Here is a 15,748-nt window from a genome sequence, read left to right on the forward strand (position 1 = left end):
TTTATTTCGATATTTATCGACTATCGATACTTCCGCGTTCACGCTGGCGTGCGGTGCAGCGAAAATTCGTAGAATTTATTTAAACCCTTTCTGCCACGTAAATTGAATTAGAAGTAGTTGGATCTCGGCAAGATGATAATATACACAAACGAAGGCAATCCACTGGGACTGCAGCTGCTGATGCTGGCCAAATTCGCCAAGCGGTCGGTGCAGGTCCAATTGGTTAACCTAAATGGTAAGAGCAAAAACAACTTGCACGGGCAACTCCTTTAGTATGCGGTGCACTGTGACTAACTAACTAGTGGCTGATGCAATAATTGCATTGCGTTACAGATGCCAAATTCAAGGATTTGCTGATTCTGCCCACACTGGAGCTGGACGATGGACTGCGGCTGTTCTCGCCCGCGGCCGTCGCCAAGTATCTGCTGGCGGATGAGGGCCAGCTGAGGGATGAGGTACGGAAACAGGCATAATTGTGCCTAATTTAAGCAATGCCCCTTCAAGGTCAAACCAATTCGTGTAACAATATTTTGGGTTTCTCCCACAGTGGCTGGAGTGGGCGACCACGTTGCTGGCTCCTGCCCTCGCCCATCACATGGCTGTGGGACATCGCGCGGACCCAAACGCCTTGCCAGTGCTGAATGCTCTGGTGAAGAAGCTAGACGATTGCCTGAAAGCCTCTCCGTACCTGGCTGGTGACAAGCTGACTGCTGCTGACATCGCCGTCTGGTCGCTGCTCGCTCCGGATGGCACGCTCAAGGGTGCCCAGAACTTGGACAGCCTGCACGGCTGGTACAACCGGGTGAAGGCGCTGCCCGAGGTGCAGCAGGTGCTGGCCGAGCAGCCGCTGAAGGATCTTAGCTTCAATGCGTTGCAGCAGTCGAATCGCTACGGCGGACTCCATCATGTGCCGCTGAAACGTCTTAGCCTGGCGGATTCGGGCAAACTGTTGGCCGAAACAGCATCCACAGTCGCGGACACAGTCACAGATGAGGAACTGGCAGCAGCAGGCGCTGCATTCACTTACACAGCCCACAAGGATGTGCCGCAGCAGCGCACAGTGCTGCCAAAAGCAGGCGAACGCAACGTGCTCATCACTTCGGCCCTGCCGTACGTTAACAACGTTCCCCACTTGGGCAACATCATTGGCTGCGTTCTGTCTGCGGACATCTTTGCACGCTACTCCCGCTCCGCTGGCTACAACACGCTGCTCATCTGCGGCACAGACGAATACGGCACCGCCACGGAGAACAAGGCCCTGGCCGAGAACCTTACCCCCCGGGAGATCTGCGACAAGTACTTTGAGCTGCACAACTCCATCTATCGCTGGTTTGGCATTGGCTTCGATTACTTTGGCCGCACCACCACCCAGGAGCAAACGGAGTGCGTGAATCTGTCGCTGTGGCTGTGGCTAAATAATATTCTGTTGATTTTGCAGCATTGTGCAGGAGGCATTCAAGGATGTCCACAAAGCTGGCTACATCATCACAGAGAGCGTGGAGCAGTTGCTCTGCCAGAAGTGCGACCGTTTCCTGGCCGATCGGTGGGTTTTCGCTGCGTTTTTCTTCGCTTTAATCTAATCTTTGAATCTCTTTAGCTTTGTGGAGGGCACCTGTCCGCATCCTGGCTGCGGCTATGAAGATGCCCGTGGCGATCAGTGCGACAAGTGCGGCAAACTGGTGACAGCCACCGAACTCATTCGTCCACGCTGCAAAGTGTGCAACACTGCACCCATCCTGCGCTCCTCGGATCAATTGTTCATCGATCTGCCCAAGGCTGAGCCCCGGCTGCGCGAGTGGGTGGACAAGTCGGAGAACGGCTGGACCCACAATGCCAAGGTGATCACGAGAGCCTGGCTGAGGGAGGGCCTCAAGCCGCGATGCATCACACGAGATCTGAAATGGGGCATCCCCGTGCCCCACAGCGGCTTCGAGAAGAAGGTCTTCTATGTGTGGTTCGATGCGCCCTTCGGCTATGTGTCCATGACCAAGCGCTACACCAAGGAGTATCAGCAGTGGTGGCAGCCAGCCAAGGGCACCGACGTGGAACTGTTCCAGTTCATGGCCAAGGACAATGTGCCCTTCCACTCGGTGGTGTGGCCCAGCGTGCTGCTGGCCATCAACAAGGGGCACACGCTCGTGTCGCACATCATGGCCACCGAGTATCTGAACTACGAGGACGGAAAGTTCAGCAAGAGTCGCGGCATTGGAGTCTTTGGCAACGATGCCCAGGAGACGGGCATTCCGGCAGATGTCTGGCGCTTCTATCTGGCCTCGGCTCGACCAGAGGGCCAGGACTCCAGCTTCAGTTGGAACGATCTGGCCGCACGCAACAACTCCGAGCTCCTCAACAATTTGGGCAACTTTGTCAATCGTGCGCTGGTCTTCTGCGAGAAGAACTTCAACAGCACCGTGCCCGAGGTGGTCGCCACGGAGGAGGAGCTCATTTTGCTGGCGCTGGTCAATCGCGAACTGCGCGGATACATCAACTCCCTGGAGAAGGCCAAGCTGCGCGATGGCATTCGCCATTTGTTGGCTATTTCCCGGCATGGCAACGGCTACATGCAGACACAGCAGCCCTGGGTGCTCCTCAAGGGCAGCGATGAGCAGAAGCAGCGCGCCGCCACCATCATTGCTCTGTGCGCCAACATTGCCTGTCTGTTGGCCAACCTACTCTTCCCCTACATGCCCGCCACGGCACGCACCCTCTTTGCTCAGCTCAACGCCAAACAGACGCCGCTCAATGCCGAGTAAGTAATGGCCTGGCCCAGTGCCTCAGCAAAGATCTTTCCTAAACTAAACTGCGTGTGAAACTCTTTACTTAGGAAGCCGCTGGCCACCGTGCTACTCCCAGCTGGACACAAGATCGGCAAGCCCGCGCCACTCTTTGCCAAACTGGAGCAGTCCTTCATTGACGAGCTCAAGGGCAAGTATGGCGGATCCCAGGCATCGAAAGCGGCTGCAGACGTCCAGAGCCAGTCAAGCGCCGCAGATCTGGAGCAGGCCGTGCAGGCTCAGGCCGAAAAGGTGCGAGAGCTAAAGGCGAGCACCAAGGACAAGGCAGTTTGGCAGCCAGAAGTCAGCAAACTGCTGGACCTGAAGAAGCAGCTAGAGGAGGCTAAGAAGTCCGCCGTTACGGCGCCAGCTTCTGCTCCTGCGCCATCGAACGGTGCACAGTCGGTGCAGGATCTGGAGAAGGCCGTGCAGGCGCAGGGCGAGAAGGTGCGAAACCTGAAGGGCAGCACAAAAGACAAATCTGTGTGGCAGCCAGAGGTGAATGTGCTGCTCGATCTGAAGAAGCAGCTGGAGGCTGCTCAGAAGGCAGCCAAAGCGGCTCCCGCTGCAGCTGCTCCCCCTGTCGCTTCGGTCGATGCAGGCAAAGTGAAAGCATTGGAAGACAAACTTAATCAGCAGGCTGAAAAGGTGCGAACCCTAAAGGCCGCTGGGGATGTGGCTGTGTGGAAGCCCGAACTTGATATTCTATTGGGGCTGAAGAACGAACTGGCGGCCTTAACTGGTGCACCCCCCGCTGGCGGACAGGCCAAGAGCAAGGGCAAGAAGAATAAGTAAAGTGTGGAAATCCTCCATTGGTATGCTGGACATTTTTACCTCAACTTTCTAATCACGCATTCGATGGCGGCAATCCTTAGGCGTGGACCACCTCCAGTCATTTTGCTTAATTTATTTCGTTTGCATTTAACAAACTTTGTATTTATTTGAATTGTACCCAGAATTCAGCTAGTAATTTATTGAGTTTGCGAAAGAGGCATTAAATCTATTGACTTTCAACCAAATTAGAATATTTTTTGCAAAAATCTGTTAACAATTAAATTCTTTACAATTGACGATAATTTCGAGTTGGGTGAATATCGAATACTTTAATGGTACTTAAAAATACTCGTGACAAGTCACAGACAGATAATAGTATCGGCCATCTCTAGCAAGTTACAGCAAAAAATTTGCCATGTAAAAAAAACAACACAAAAACAGAAGTGCAATATTAAATAATGTGAAATGTATTAAAACCAAACAAACGAAAGCTGTGGTATGTGCACCAACATTGCCAAATGCAATAATCTAATCGCTGCAACTGTAAAATGTGTATGAATCGAAAACAAACACAAGACAAGTCTGTCTCTTTCTGTCTGTACGAACTCCGCTTCGCCATCGTCACGCGCACCGCGCTGTCCCTCTCCCCGTTGGCCCGAGCATACAGCAAAAATTCGTCATCAGCTGGTCTCTAGTCTCTGCCAACAGTCGCTGCAGTCGAGAGGAGAGAGCGACTTGGACGAAATAATAGACTTTATCCTGCCACGCAGAAGGGCAACATTTTCGTCGGTTCAAATCAATTCTCGAGAATTGTTGATAACAAATAAAAAAGTGGAATACTCTACGCGGAACGTAACGGGGGTTAACAAGGTGAAATTCGAAATTGGTTTAGAAACTCAATTAAGCGAAACGTATGTGGGGTACGTGCTGTGTCTGGCGGCGGTGTGTGTGTACATACATATGTAGGAATAATCAGCCAACAAAGAAGCCACCCGTGCCCGTGCCCGTTCCCGTGCACCATCCCGTTTCAATTCGCTTTCCCAGTTACGACAACTGCATTTAGCTCAAAAAATCGCCCAACCCCACCATCCTACGCCCCTTGTGTAAGCAGGCAAGTGTTCCGGATGCCACACTTTTCCAATATGCAGAGCAGGGGGAGCGGAGCGCTTAAAAATTGAAACAACTGTAAAGAGCCATAAAGAATTCAAACCCAAGGACACGCGACGCGAGGCGACGCGACGCGACACGAGACGATGACGACCACTGAATCAGACTCCAACGACGGCAACAAGTGTTTGTGTTTGCTTTTTGTTAATTACTATTGATTATTCGCTTTTTCTTGCAGTGCTCCAACTAAGCCAACGGACTCAATCTTGAGAGCAGTTATATTGAAAAGCGAACAACAGCCGACTGGCAAAAGACGTCGCCATGGAGTCTGCAGACGCACTCATGGAGGAGCAGAAGCTCATGGCCGAGGCCAAGTACCGCAACTACATGACGAACATCGACAAGGCGCTGCGCAATTTCGAGTACTCCAGCGAGTGGGCGGATTTAATATCGGCCCTGGGCAAACTTAGCAAGGTATTGAATCACCCAGCATCGAGCACCAGCCCAAGGGGGCTTTTATCGCCGCCAGTGTGGCAACCGAGATATGACCGGGTCGAGCTCGGATGCGTGTGCTGAATCACCAACCATTCTTATCGCTTCGCAGCTTGTTTTCAACTGAATTCATTTTTGTTTGTTCTTTACTTTGGCAGGCAATATCAAGCAATACGCAGTATCAGGTCATACCCAGACGCCTGAAGATAGCCAAGCGTCTGGCCCAGTGCATGCATCCCGCCCTGCCATCGGGAGTGCATTTGAAAGCCCTTGAAACCTACTCGGTGATATTCAGCAAGACTGGTCCCGAGCGTCTGGCCACAGAGTTTATTTACAGGTGAGTCTAGCTGCTCGTAGAGTATTCCCAAATCTCTAATACTTCTGCTTCTGCCCTTCCAGCGCTGGTCTGTTCCCGCTGCTCGGCTATGCCGCCATGAATGTGCGGCCCGCACTGCTGGCCATCTATGAAACATATTTCGTGCCGCTCGGAGACAAGCTGCGGCCTGCTCTGAGTGGATTTCTGAACGGTGTGCTGCCCGGCTACGACTGCGGCCTGGACCACTTTGAGAGGATAAGTGCGCTGCTGAAGCAAGTGTGCAATGCCGTCAATCCCATGCACTTCTACACGGTGCTGTGGGAGTCGGTGGCCAACAATGCGGCGATCCGTTTGCCAGCCATCACCTACCTGCTGGAGCATTTCAATAAGCGGCTGGACATGCAGGAGCAAATCTATGTCATGGGCCACAATCGGGAGATAATGATGTCGGCGCTGTGTGCTTGCTTGAACGACTCGCTGATCCTGGTGCAGCGCAACACGCTCGAGTTTCTGCTGCTTGGCTTTCCCATGCACACGGCCCTGCTGGCCGAAGATGATCTGGTCAAGCTGGTCACCAACGGCCTCAATACAATACTGAGACGCGACATGTCGCTGAACAGGCGACTGTTTAGCTGGCTGCTGGGCAGCGAGGTGGCCAAGAACTCGCCCACCTACGACACCCTCTCGCTGGACGCCTCCTCAGCGCCGCTGGACGAGCAGCCAGTGCCGTACTTTGTGAAGCATTCGAGGCACATACTGATCCGGGCTCTGATCACAACGCTGCGGCTGAGCCTGGAGTGTGCCCCCATGGACCTGAAGCCCTATCGGATTATGTTGTCGCTGCTGGACAAGGCAGAGATTGGCAGCGCAGTGCTGGACTACGTCCTGCACGACATCATACGTGCCATGTACATATCCAGCGGCAATCCGGAGGCTCTCAAGTCCGCCAACCTGCTCTTCGCCACCTTCGATCCGGCCTACATCTGGAGCTACATGACCAACATTTTTGAGCGTGCCTGCCAGCAGGCAAACTCCTCGCAGGACAAGCAGGAAAAACTGCAAGCGAACTCGCCTGAAGCTGATAAATTTGCCTGCGATGTGGGCTCTGGCGATCCGTGCGTGATGGAGATCTGCGTTCTCACCGAGTTCCTGCTGGAGACCGTCTCCCTGGAAATGTACACGGAGACGACGCGCGTCTATTTGCCCAAAGTATTCCTGGCCATCACGCAGCTGCTGTCCCTACACATGGATCGCGTGACCAGCAGCGAGATAACCGCCTCCCTCAAGCTCTGCATGAAGATCGTCTCGAGGGTGCAGCCCATGATAACGTAAGCAAAACAAAAGAAAACACCCAGAAGATGATCTTTTGGTAACCTCTTTGTCTTCCTATCTGTTGTGTGTCTCCCACAGAAGTCCCATTAAACTGAACAAACTGATGGAACAGTGCGCAGGCTCCTCATCGGACGAGAAGATTACAGTCAATGCGGTGGCCGTCGACAGTGCCAAGAAGGGTGTGCCGGGCGGCACGCACACGCAGGGAAGTTCTCTGGAGAAGAGCAAGTCGGACTCGCGTCTGAATCAGTTTGCGGAGAACTCGCTGCAAAGCGCAGATCCCAACGACGAGGATCTCATACGACGCTCGGCCTCCAATCAGAACGTGGGACGGCAGAGTCCCAGCAAGAAGAAGGCCAAGTCCATTTCACGACTCTCTGAGCTGGACAAGGACGTGAGTATCTCGTGTGCCCATAATTTATTGCAAATAAATGACCAGAAACCATTCTCGTTACACAGATAAGCGCCTCGGACACGGGCCAGCAGTCATCCTCGGACTTGGACACTCCGCGGAGCATCAAGAAGCTCAAGGCCAAGGCCAAGGTGCCCTTCATACGTAGTCCCAAGAAACAGCGACCCAAAGACATTGTACTGGTGCAGTCCGCAGCGGCCACTGACTCCGCTGACAATGGCCACGATGCCGAGGAGCCAAAGAGCGCCCCACCCGACCAGTCGCCGCAGTTTTATCTGGACGAGGAGAGCCGAGCCACCCAGAAGCGAGGATTCTCCATACTGGAGAAGTGCATCCGGCAGTACGAGATCTTTTTCGAGGTGTACGTGGCCCGCAAGCTGCTGCAAATCGAATCGGATGGCACGTCCGAGTGCTCGGTGAAGGTTCAGCTGCAGCGCAGCACCAGCAGCACCCACAGTTCCCACACCTCCAGCCTCTTCTTGGTGGAGCAGGTGCTGGAGTACGAGTGCCCCATGCGCGAGTCACAAATCGAGCGTCTGTTCAATCTGCTGCGCGTGGACAAGGTGCCGCGCTCCAAGCAACTGCAGCGCCTGCTCAATCACTCGCTGCCACTGCTGGCCAGTGCCAGCGAACTAAGCAGCGACAGCGAGGCCACGGAGGCCTCGGAGAGGCAGCAACAGAGTCTGCCGCTCATCGATGCCCAGACGCAGCGCAGTGTCCAGCAGTTGGCCGAACTGCAGCTGAGTTTGAGCATGCGCGGAGCCGTCAAACTGGCGGCCTCATTGCTCGTGGAGATGTCTACGTTTCCCAACTGCAACAAGCACATTGTGCTGGACAAGAGCGGTGAGTGGTCTAGCGCTTTCATAGAGTGAAAATTTCTTAAACTTTCTTTCTCCTTTAGAGCCAGAGCTGCCGAATTGGCTGAAGGTGCTGTGTCTGGTGGCCTGCTTTGCCCAAAGCGACAAGGAACTGCAGGTGTCGGCCATCACGACGCTCTTCGATTTGATCAGGTAAGCGATCGAGATGCTCTCCGTACTCTGCCGACTTATGCAAAGACTTTTGTTTGCAGTTTACTACGCTCCCAGATCGAGCACACAACGAGTCCGGGTGTGACCTTTGTGGTGATGTTGCCGCTGCTAAAGTTCGGCCACGTCAACTTCATGGAGCAGCAGACACGAGTCTTTCAGCTGGTGAGCTCCATTCTGTGGGACTATCTGGGATCCGCCTGCACGGATCCAGCGCAAATTGCGGCGCTGCTGCATCAGCTGCACAGCTGCCTGGAGAGCGGCCTGGTGGAGACGGTGATAGGCAACCGAATGCAGGCGCAGCATCTGCTGCAGGCCCAGCCCATACCTGGCAGTGGGAGAACCGCTTTGCGCAGCTTCCAGCTGGAGCGGCTGGGCGATGCCCAGCTGCTGTGCCCCACAGAGTCCACCGAGCGGCTGAGGGAGAGCCAGGCACGCAGCTTCAAGAAGTTCGAGCTGCTGTGGCATCTGGGCAGGGACAAGCAGACGTCGCGGGGATTCGAGAAGACCCTGCTCAAGGTGCTGGACACCTTGGGCCTGCCCCACTACATGTCCGAGCGGACATTCGTGACCAACTGGCTGCAGGCCTCGCTGCTGCGCGGAGATCTGGCGCGCCTGACCAAGCCGCTCTACAAGATTCTCCTCTCGGCCAACTCGAAGCGGGTGGGAATCGTCCACATGCAGCAGCTGTATCGCGAATCTGCCGAGGCCGAGGGTGACACTGCGCCTGCCTTCGAGCGGGATGTGTACGCCATCAGCTCGGAGCAGGGCAACGTCAAGTACCATCACATGGAGACCGCCAACGGGACCAAGAAGAAGAGTCCCATCCGAAATTTACCCAAGAAAATCTTCGGGGTAACTCTGAGCGGTGGCAAGACCAACAAAACGTCCAACTTTGTGAGCGACAAGACTGCCATGGCCACGGAGGCAGCCCAGGATGTGAGCACCATTGGACTGATCATCAATCCCCTGGAGAACGCCACCGACTTTGACGACGAAACGGATCTGGAGGAGCCGCGCATCGAGATACCCCACAAAGAGACACCGCTGGAGCAGAAGCTGGCCTGTGCCATGGACGAGAGCGACCAGCCATCACCACAAGAACAGCAGCCACAGCAGCAGCAGCAGCAACAGCAGCTGGATCAGTCGTCGCACTTTGATCAGGACATAACCGACAACTCTGAGAGCAGCGACTTCGAGTCGGACTCGGAACTGCGCGAGACAAGCCTGGAGAAGGAGGACAGCCTCACGGTCAGCTCCAGTGCGGGGGTGAGCGATGATGTCAAGCGATTCGTGGGCGACTGCGAGCGAGTCACTGAGGCCCTCACGCAGCACGAGAAGATCAAGAGTCGCAAGACGTATCGCCTGACACGAGAGAAGACGCCCGGCGAGACCAGTCTCAACTCTGTGGCCACAGACCAGACCGAGCACAGCCTGGCGGACATGCACGCGGATGCCCTGCCCGCGGAAGAGTACTTCCGCGAGGACAAGAAGCTGGGCAAGCGCAAGAAGCTGTTGACGAGCAGCGACAAGAAGCGGCTGAGTTGCATATCGAAGACATCGACGGACAGCAACCTCAGTGGCTCCTGCTCCCAGGTGGAGGCGGCGCCCGAGGGCGAGCACCAGGGCGAGGAGGAATCGCCATCAACATCGGCAGCTGCAGCCACAGACTCCACCATCAATGTGGAGGACAAGCGACGAAATCTCAGCCTGGAGACCAGCAAACTGCAGCCCGACTGGCAAAAGACCCTGGAGAAGGGCAAGCAGAACGTGGAGATTCTGCGCCAGAATGCAGCGGCGGCTGCAGCAGCGGAGGAGCAAACCAGTCTGCGGAGCTCCATGAAGAGCAGCAGCTCCCTGGCCGACGCAGCCCATCTGTACCACAACCACTTGCTGCTCTACCTGGCCATCTACGACACGCGCCAAACGCTCTACGCCCTGCAAACGCTGCGCAACATCATCTGCTGCGACAAGCGCACCTTCCTCTGCCTCTCCATCACCACGTCCTTCTCGAGCGCCAGCCTGAAGCAGCTGCTCGTCCGACACCGCAAGAGCATCTCCGGCAAGGGCTTCGACGGCAGCGTGGGCAACTCGGAGTACGCCCAGGGCTATCGCGGCTGCATGCAGCTGGAGCTGCTGGTCACGCTGTGTCTCTTCTACGCTCGGGGCTACTTCCAGCGCGAGTCGCTGGACGCCCAGCGGCAGCCGCCCACGCTGCAGGACGTTGTCAACAATCGGAGGATCCAGCTGGAGAGCATTGAGCTGCTGACCCTCATTTGCTCAGAGCTAATTGAAATCGTAAAGGGAATGGGACGCGGCTTGGCCTGCTACATCGCCGATCTGCTGGCCCGCGCCAAGCTGCAGAAGGTGATGCTGCACTGCCTCAACAGCTCCGTGTGCAGCTACGGCCGCAGGGCAGCCACCGGCAGCTATGCCGAGCAAGTGCTCAGCTTCAACGATCCGCAGGACGATCAACTGCACGCAGACTGCTTCCAGCTGCAGCTGTTGCGCCTCCTGCTGTCCGTGATTCGGCTGGAGCACGAAGTGCATCAGTTGCGGCAGGACACACCGCCCGCAGCTGGCGAGGACTCGACGGGCAACGCCTCGCCCACTCGTCTGGCGGAGGGAGCGGCGGCCAATGTCAAGTATCTGCCCAATTGCCTGATTAGCCAGCAGCCCATGTTCCTAGCCGCCGTCTTGGGCGCACTGCAGCAGGAGCGGCTGCGTCACCTGCACCGCAACTGGACGGATCTGGTGACCTCCTCGCTCAACTGCTTCACCTTCAGCTCGCTGACGAACATCGTGATTAGCGTGGTCCATCAGCTGTGCAACAACCTCGACCGCATGGCCCGACTCGGCCTCCAGCAGCAGCGTCACTTTCCGCCCGACTACGTCCTCTCGCAGCTGGAGGCCCTGACCATTCTCTGCCACTACTGCCTGCTGGACAACACCCAGCAGACGGCCCTGTCGCATCTGTTCAACCAGGCCTATCCCCAGACCAGCTCCTCGGCCCAGAGCTCCAGCACTGGCCAACTGCTGAACAGCATTGTGCACTCGTTCCTCTCGGCCAGCGAGACGACGACCGGCACATCGGCGCCCGCACCTCGCAATCCGCAGCTGCAAGCTGCCCGCAATGCCGTGCTCTCGCACCTGCCGAGGATCATGAGCAGTGTGGCGGCCGTTTGGGACAGCGAGCTGGGACAGCTGCGACCCGTGCGACAGCAGTTGATGGAGTTCCTGTCGCCCGTCTCGCTGCACCATGGCTGCAACTTCCTGGCCGCCGTGGCAGTCACCTGGCAGATGCGGGGCAGCTGCAGTGCCTCCAATGGCGGTGGCTTGAGCATCTCCGACCAGTTCCAGCGCAACTCCACACTGCAGGCATGTCCGGGACAGCTGTCGCTGGTCTCCCTGGTGTCCAGCATACGGGTGATGCCCATGGACTCGTTTGTGATGACACTGCACCAGGTGGTGAGGTCGCCACCACGCATCCATCGCCCGCCCGCCCATCTGAGCATCGAGGTGAGCGCCCTGGAGCTGTTCTACTTCTACATGAAGTCTGCACCGGGCTCACAGCTGGCGGACGCGTGGAGCTCGCTGCTGGCCCTCATTCGAGACGGACTCAATCTCTCGCCGCCGGCTCAGTTCGCGCTCCTGATGCTGCTCAACGAGTTCGTGCAGCGGTGTCCCCAGATGCCGTTCCAGGACAAGAAGGAGGTGCGGGAGCTGCACGATGTCACCTCGCGGCTGGTGGACTCGCTGTCGGGTGTGGCCGGATCCTGCCTGGAGCAGACCACCTGGCTGCGTCGCAATCTGGCCGTCAAGGAGGACACCGACGGCCTGGCCAAGGACAACAGCATCGGCGGCGGCGGCATTCAGCAGTACTCGCTGCAGGCGCAGAGCGTTCTGGCCACCATTCTGTCCAACCTGCTGGACGTGGCCTACGGGTCGCAGGAGAAGGACAAGGTTGTGAATATTGTGACCCCACTGCTGTACAACATCACCCCGTATCTGAAGAACCACACGGCACGCAATGTGCCGTTCTTCTATGCCTGCTCGGCGCTCTTGGCCAGCCTCAGTGGCTACCAGTACACGCGCAAGGCGTGGCGCAAGGACATGCTGGACCTGCTGCTGGACAACTCCTTCTTCCAGATGCACATCTCATGCCTGCCCTTCTGGCGCATGATCATGGACAGCCTGATGACCTACGACAACACCACGTTCCGCGAGCTCATGACCAGAGTGTCTCTCTCACAGGCAGGCAGCCTGAACATCTTCACGTCGCGGGAGCAGGAGTTCGAGCAGCGGGGCATGCTGCTCAAGCGCCTCGCCTTTGTCATCTACTGCAGCGAGTTTGATCAGCACAACAAGTACATGCCAGACATTCAAGGTGAGTGATTCAAGCATCTCGGGGGGTGCAGCCACTCAAACTTTTAATCTTTCGCTCGCAGAACAACTGGCAAACAGCTTGCGACTGGTGCCCATGGGACCGTCGGTGCAGGCGGCTGTATTCCTCTGCTTCAGGGTGCTGCTACTGCGCATGTCGCCCGATCATGTCACCTCGCTGTGGCCCATCATCATAGCAGAGATGGTGCAGGTGTTCCTGCAGATGGAACAGGAACTCAAGTCAGAGAGCGAAGAGCGCAGGTGAGTCCACTCGACAGTCGACAGTTGCAAGTGTCTTGTAATTTAAACAATCCCTTTCCTAGTCAACAAATGCGACTGCCGTCTAGCATTGATGTGTCGTGGTCCAACAATTCGGGTGCCAGCAACGGAATCAATGCGCAGACACCGATGCAGCATTGGCGATCAGTTCAGCTGGAGGCCTGCAAGCTGCTGGAACTTGGCTGTGTGCTGCCGGCGACCAAGTTGCCACACTTTCAGATGTATCGATGGGCGTTTGTGGGCACAGAGTTCGATGTGCACGAGGAGGAGGTGGGTCTGCCCAATGGCAGCCTCGAGAACCTGGCCACGCTGCCCAGTGCGCTATATGTGCCCCATGTGAGACGCGTGGCACGGCTGATGGACATGAAGTACACCAGCCAATCCCCGGTACGGCATTATCTGCAGATACCACATATCTTTAGCGCCAACTAATCCCCATATCTTTATATTTGTAGGTGCTGCAGCGTCCCAGCAATCGTCACTTGATGCTGAACTTCCAGCAGCTGCAATCGCTTCAGGAGCTGTACGCGTTCTTCTCTACGCTGGGCATTAGCTGTCCACAGCCGCGAAACTTTGCCGACACGGAGCGGGATGTGGCCAATTGCCTGGAGGAGATCGAGGATGTGCTGGCCAATGATTTCCTGGAGAAGCTGCCCAGTCTCACAACGCCCAGATGAAAACTGGCTGCGCCCCTTCGGCAGACCCTGACACAGACGCAGACGACGCGGCACAGCCTGTCGCAGTTTGAGCTCAAACTGAATGCGAATCTGGGCGAGTTTGCCATGGAACCGGCGGCACATGGCGCCCGCGGCCAGGCAGCTCGCATAATCGCCGCCATGCAGGCGACCCTCACAAGCCAAAACGCCGAGACGAGCTTCATGCAGTTGCAGACCCACAACAATAAGAAGACCAACTTTCCATTTTATGTTTAAGTAAAGCTTACGCCGAGTATGATAGTTAGCTAGCTAGCAGGAGCACTAAGGGGCGGAGGGGAGGCGTGGCGTAATAGTTTACATATACATCGTCTATATACGAGTAGTGAGTGTAGAGTGTGATCAGTCGTTTTAGCTGTTGAATGTATAAGAGAGAGAGATAGATGGATGGATGGATGGATGCCCCCTTAGCCTTAGCCCAATAATAACCCTTTAGCCCTTGTATTGTATGTAATGTATATGTATTTAATCTGGTTTAAACTGTTGATAGTTGCCCCGAAGTCGAAGTGAATAAGAGACGTGTTTACGACAAATTGCAATCAAATACAAGAACGTATTTTATTCCAAGAAAAAACACACAGAGCTAGAAAACGGATAAACAAAACTAGCCGCCTATGGCTATGGCGTCAATGAATCTCAAACGACAGGCACGGCCTGGGGTGTGCCCTGGCGGTTCTTCAGTTGCAAGTAGTAGGAATAGATAAGACGGGCGCAGAAGGCAACGATTACTGCAACAAAGGAGAGGTCTATACTTTCTGTCAACCATTTGGCCGCAGGATGGCACTTACCGATCTGTACAATATACGACAGCAAGGCGCCAAAGATGTTGTTGAATCCGGTGGCCTCGCGATACCCTCCGTAGTGGAAGATGACGCCGAATATGGCAAAGGGGAATCCAATGGCACAGATCAAGGCATATATCAGCCAGCCAACCAGCAGCTGGTGCTTGTACTGCAAAGGTAAACAGGGATTTATGAATCATAGATAAGAGCGTGCATGTCTATATCTTCCACTCACCTTAAGGCAGCCGATCAGCAATAGTACATTAGCCGCCACTGCAATGGCAAAGCCCACAAAGTTTACCACTGGAAAATATATAGAATCGAGAAGTCAGACTGGATTATTGTGTGACACACAGACGACACATGTCGTCATCATCAGAAAAGTTTCACGCCATTCAATTCAAAAACAGAAACGACTCTGGGAGCGTGTTTCGTTTTGGGAGATGATTAGCTCATGCTTTATATGCATGTACACATGTATGTATACACATATTAACGTTTTGGTATTCAAATATATATAAATGAATACATGTGTATATGTATATTTATCATTGTTTTAAGGCAAAGCATAGAGCTACATATGTACATATTTAGGCACACTAGTATACAATTTTATTGTATTGCCACAAGCGGACAAGCGGATTTCTCCAAATAAACAAATGCCACGCCTTGAGTTCCACACACAATTCACATACCATTTGGCGCGAAGAGCACACTGAATGTGATAGTCAACAGCGAATAGATCGCAATGCCAAGGCACCAGCTCCTGAGTTCTGTGTTGCATGGCCCCTGGTCGACAGTCAGATCGATTTTCATCTTTAGATTCTTTGGCTTCGGTAGTCTTTTGAATTTTCCACAACAGTGAAAACCGGTCGAGATTCTTTGGAGCACAAACAACAGCGACCACAACGCGCGAGAGTGAAAAATTGAATGAGCGTCTGTCTAGTTCCTTCGACGAAGCAACAATTGCTAAATGGAGAAATGCTTAAAAGTTGAGTAGCTACAGTGGCTCTCACCTTAAATGAACCAAATAATTGTTCAAACTTAAAAGTGGTATAACTTCTGAACCGTTTAACTCACCGCTGAAAATGTGTGAATGATCTTAACCGTACATGACCGTATCAAAAAATCGAAATAAATCGGGATTTGCTTGGAACTCGACCATTTTAAAGTGCCTAAAGTTAATCCGTCGATTAAACGACTTTAAAGTTTAAAAAATTCCTTGGTTCATTTAAGGTGGAGAGCCACTGTAGCTACGTATGGGGTTACGGTGCGGCGCGCTAGGTCTCGTTTTGAGTTGAATTTGTATTGTATTTTGTTTTGTATTGTATTTTATAGTACAATTTCTACTGTTTCAGG

At 54.5% G+C, this 15,748-nt stretch overlaps 3 protein-coding genes across 3 annotated transcripts; 2 read left to right on the forward strand and 1 right to left on the reverse strand.

The window, feature by feature from the left end:
• The first annotated feature begins 23 nt into the window (after positions 1-23).
• On the forward strand, positions 24-3,788 carry LOC117890686 (methionine--tRNA ligase, cytoplasmic). Its single transcript, XM_034795673.1, has 6 exons — positions 24-235; positions 334-455; positions 548-1,383; positions 1,439-1,543; positions 1,598-2,749; positions 2,825-3,788. Exons 1-6 carry the CDS (start codon positions 133-135, stop codon positions 3,567-3,569), a joined length of 3,063 nt encoding a protein of 1,020 aa, XP_034651564.1. The 5' UTR covers positions 24-132; the 3' UTR covers positions 3,570-3,788.
• Positions 3,789-3,919: 131 nt separating this feature from the next.
• LOC117892615 (protein dopey-1 homolog) lies at positions 3,920-14,153 on the forward strand. The gene is made up of 11 exons (XM_034798965.1): positions 3,920-4,044; positions 4,894-5,129; positions 5,306-5,484; positions 5,547-6,791; positions 6,874-7,189; positions 7,255-8,050; positions 8,109-8,217; positions 8,277-12,619; positions 12,681-12,876; positions 12,939-13,281; positions 13,350-14,153. The coding sequence occupies exons 2-11, from the start codon at positions 4,977-4,979 to the stop codon at positions 13,569-13,571; spliced, it is 7,902 nt and encodes a 2,633-aa protein (XP_034654856.1). The 5' UTR covers positions 3,920-4,044; positions 4,894-4,976; the 3' UTR covers positions 13,572-14,153.
• On the reverse strand, positions 14,130-15,327 carry LOC117892616. The gene is made up of 4 exons (XM_034798967.1): positions 15,085-15,327; positions 14,625-14,692; positions 14,396-14,558; positions 14,130-14,335 (listed from the first exon to the last, which is right to left on the reverse strand). Exons 1-4 carry the CDS (start codon positions 15,203-15,205, stop codon positions 14,244-14,246), a joined length of 444 nt encoding a protein of 147 aa, XP_034654858.1. The 5' UTR covers positions 15,206-15,327; the 3' UTR covers positions 14,130-14,243.
• Between the last annotated feature and the right edge of the window lie 421 nt (positions 15,328-15,748).

The sequence above is a fragment of the Drosophila subobscura genome, chromosome E (assembly GCF_008121235.1).
Source record: "Drosophila subobscura isolate 14011-0131.10 chromosome E, UCBerk_Dsub_1.0, whole genome shotgun sequence".
Classification (NCBI taxonomy): domain Eukaryota; kingdom Metazoa; phylum Arthropoda; class Insecta; order Diptera; family Drosophilidae; genus Drosophila; species Drosophila subobscura.

Excerpts from the sequence above, each read along its gene's own strand:
- LOC117892616 (XM_034798967.1), bottom strand. The coding sequence starts at position 15,205 with ATGAAAATCGATCTGACTGTCGACCAGGGGCCATGCAACACAGAACTC. Across the intron at positions 14,693-15,084 it reads TGTGCTCTTCGCGCCAAATG|TGGTAAACTTTGTGGGCTTT; the intron begins GTATGTGAATTG and ends TATATTTTCCAG. Across the intron at positions 14,336-14,395 it reads GTCGTATATTGTACAGATCG|TAATCGTTGCCTTCTGCGCC; the intron begins GTAAGTGCCATC and ends CCTTTGTTGCAG.
- LOC117890686 (XM_034795673.1), top strand. The coding sequence starts at position 133 with ATGATAATATACACAAACGAAGGCAATCCACTGGGACTGCAGCTGCTG. Across the intron at positions 1,384-1,438 it reads ACCACCCAGGAGCAAACGGA|CATTGTGCAGGAGGCATTCA; the intron begins GTGCGTGAATCT and ends TTGATTTTGCAG. Across the intron at positions 2,750-2,824 it reads CAGACGCCGCTCAATGCCGA|GAAGCCGCTGGCCACCGTGC; the intron begins GTAAGTAATGGC and ends CTCTTTACTTAG.
- LOC117892615 (XM_034798965.1), top strand. The coding sequence starts at position 4,977 with ATGGAGTCTGCAGACGCACTCATGGAGGAGCAGAAGCTCATGGCCGAG. Across the intron at positions 8,218-8,276 it reads ACGCTCTTCGATTTGATCAG|TTTACTACGCTCCCAGATCG; the intron begins GTAAGCGATCGA and ends TTTTGTTTGCAG. Across the intron at positions 13,282-13,349 it reads AGTACACCAGCCAATCCCCG|GTGCTGCAGCGTCCCAGCAA; the intron begins GTACGGCATTAT and ends TTATATTTGTAG.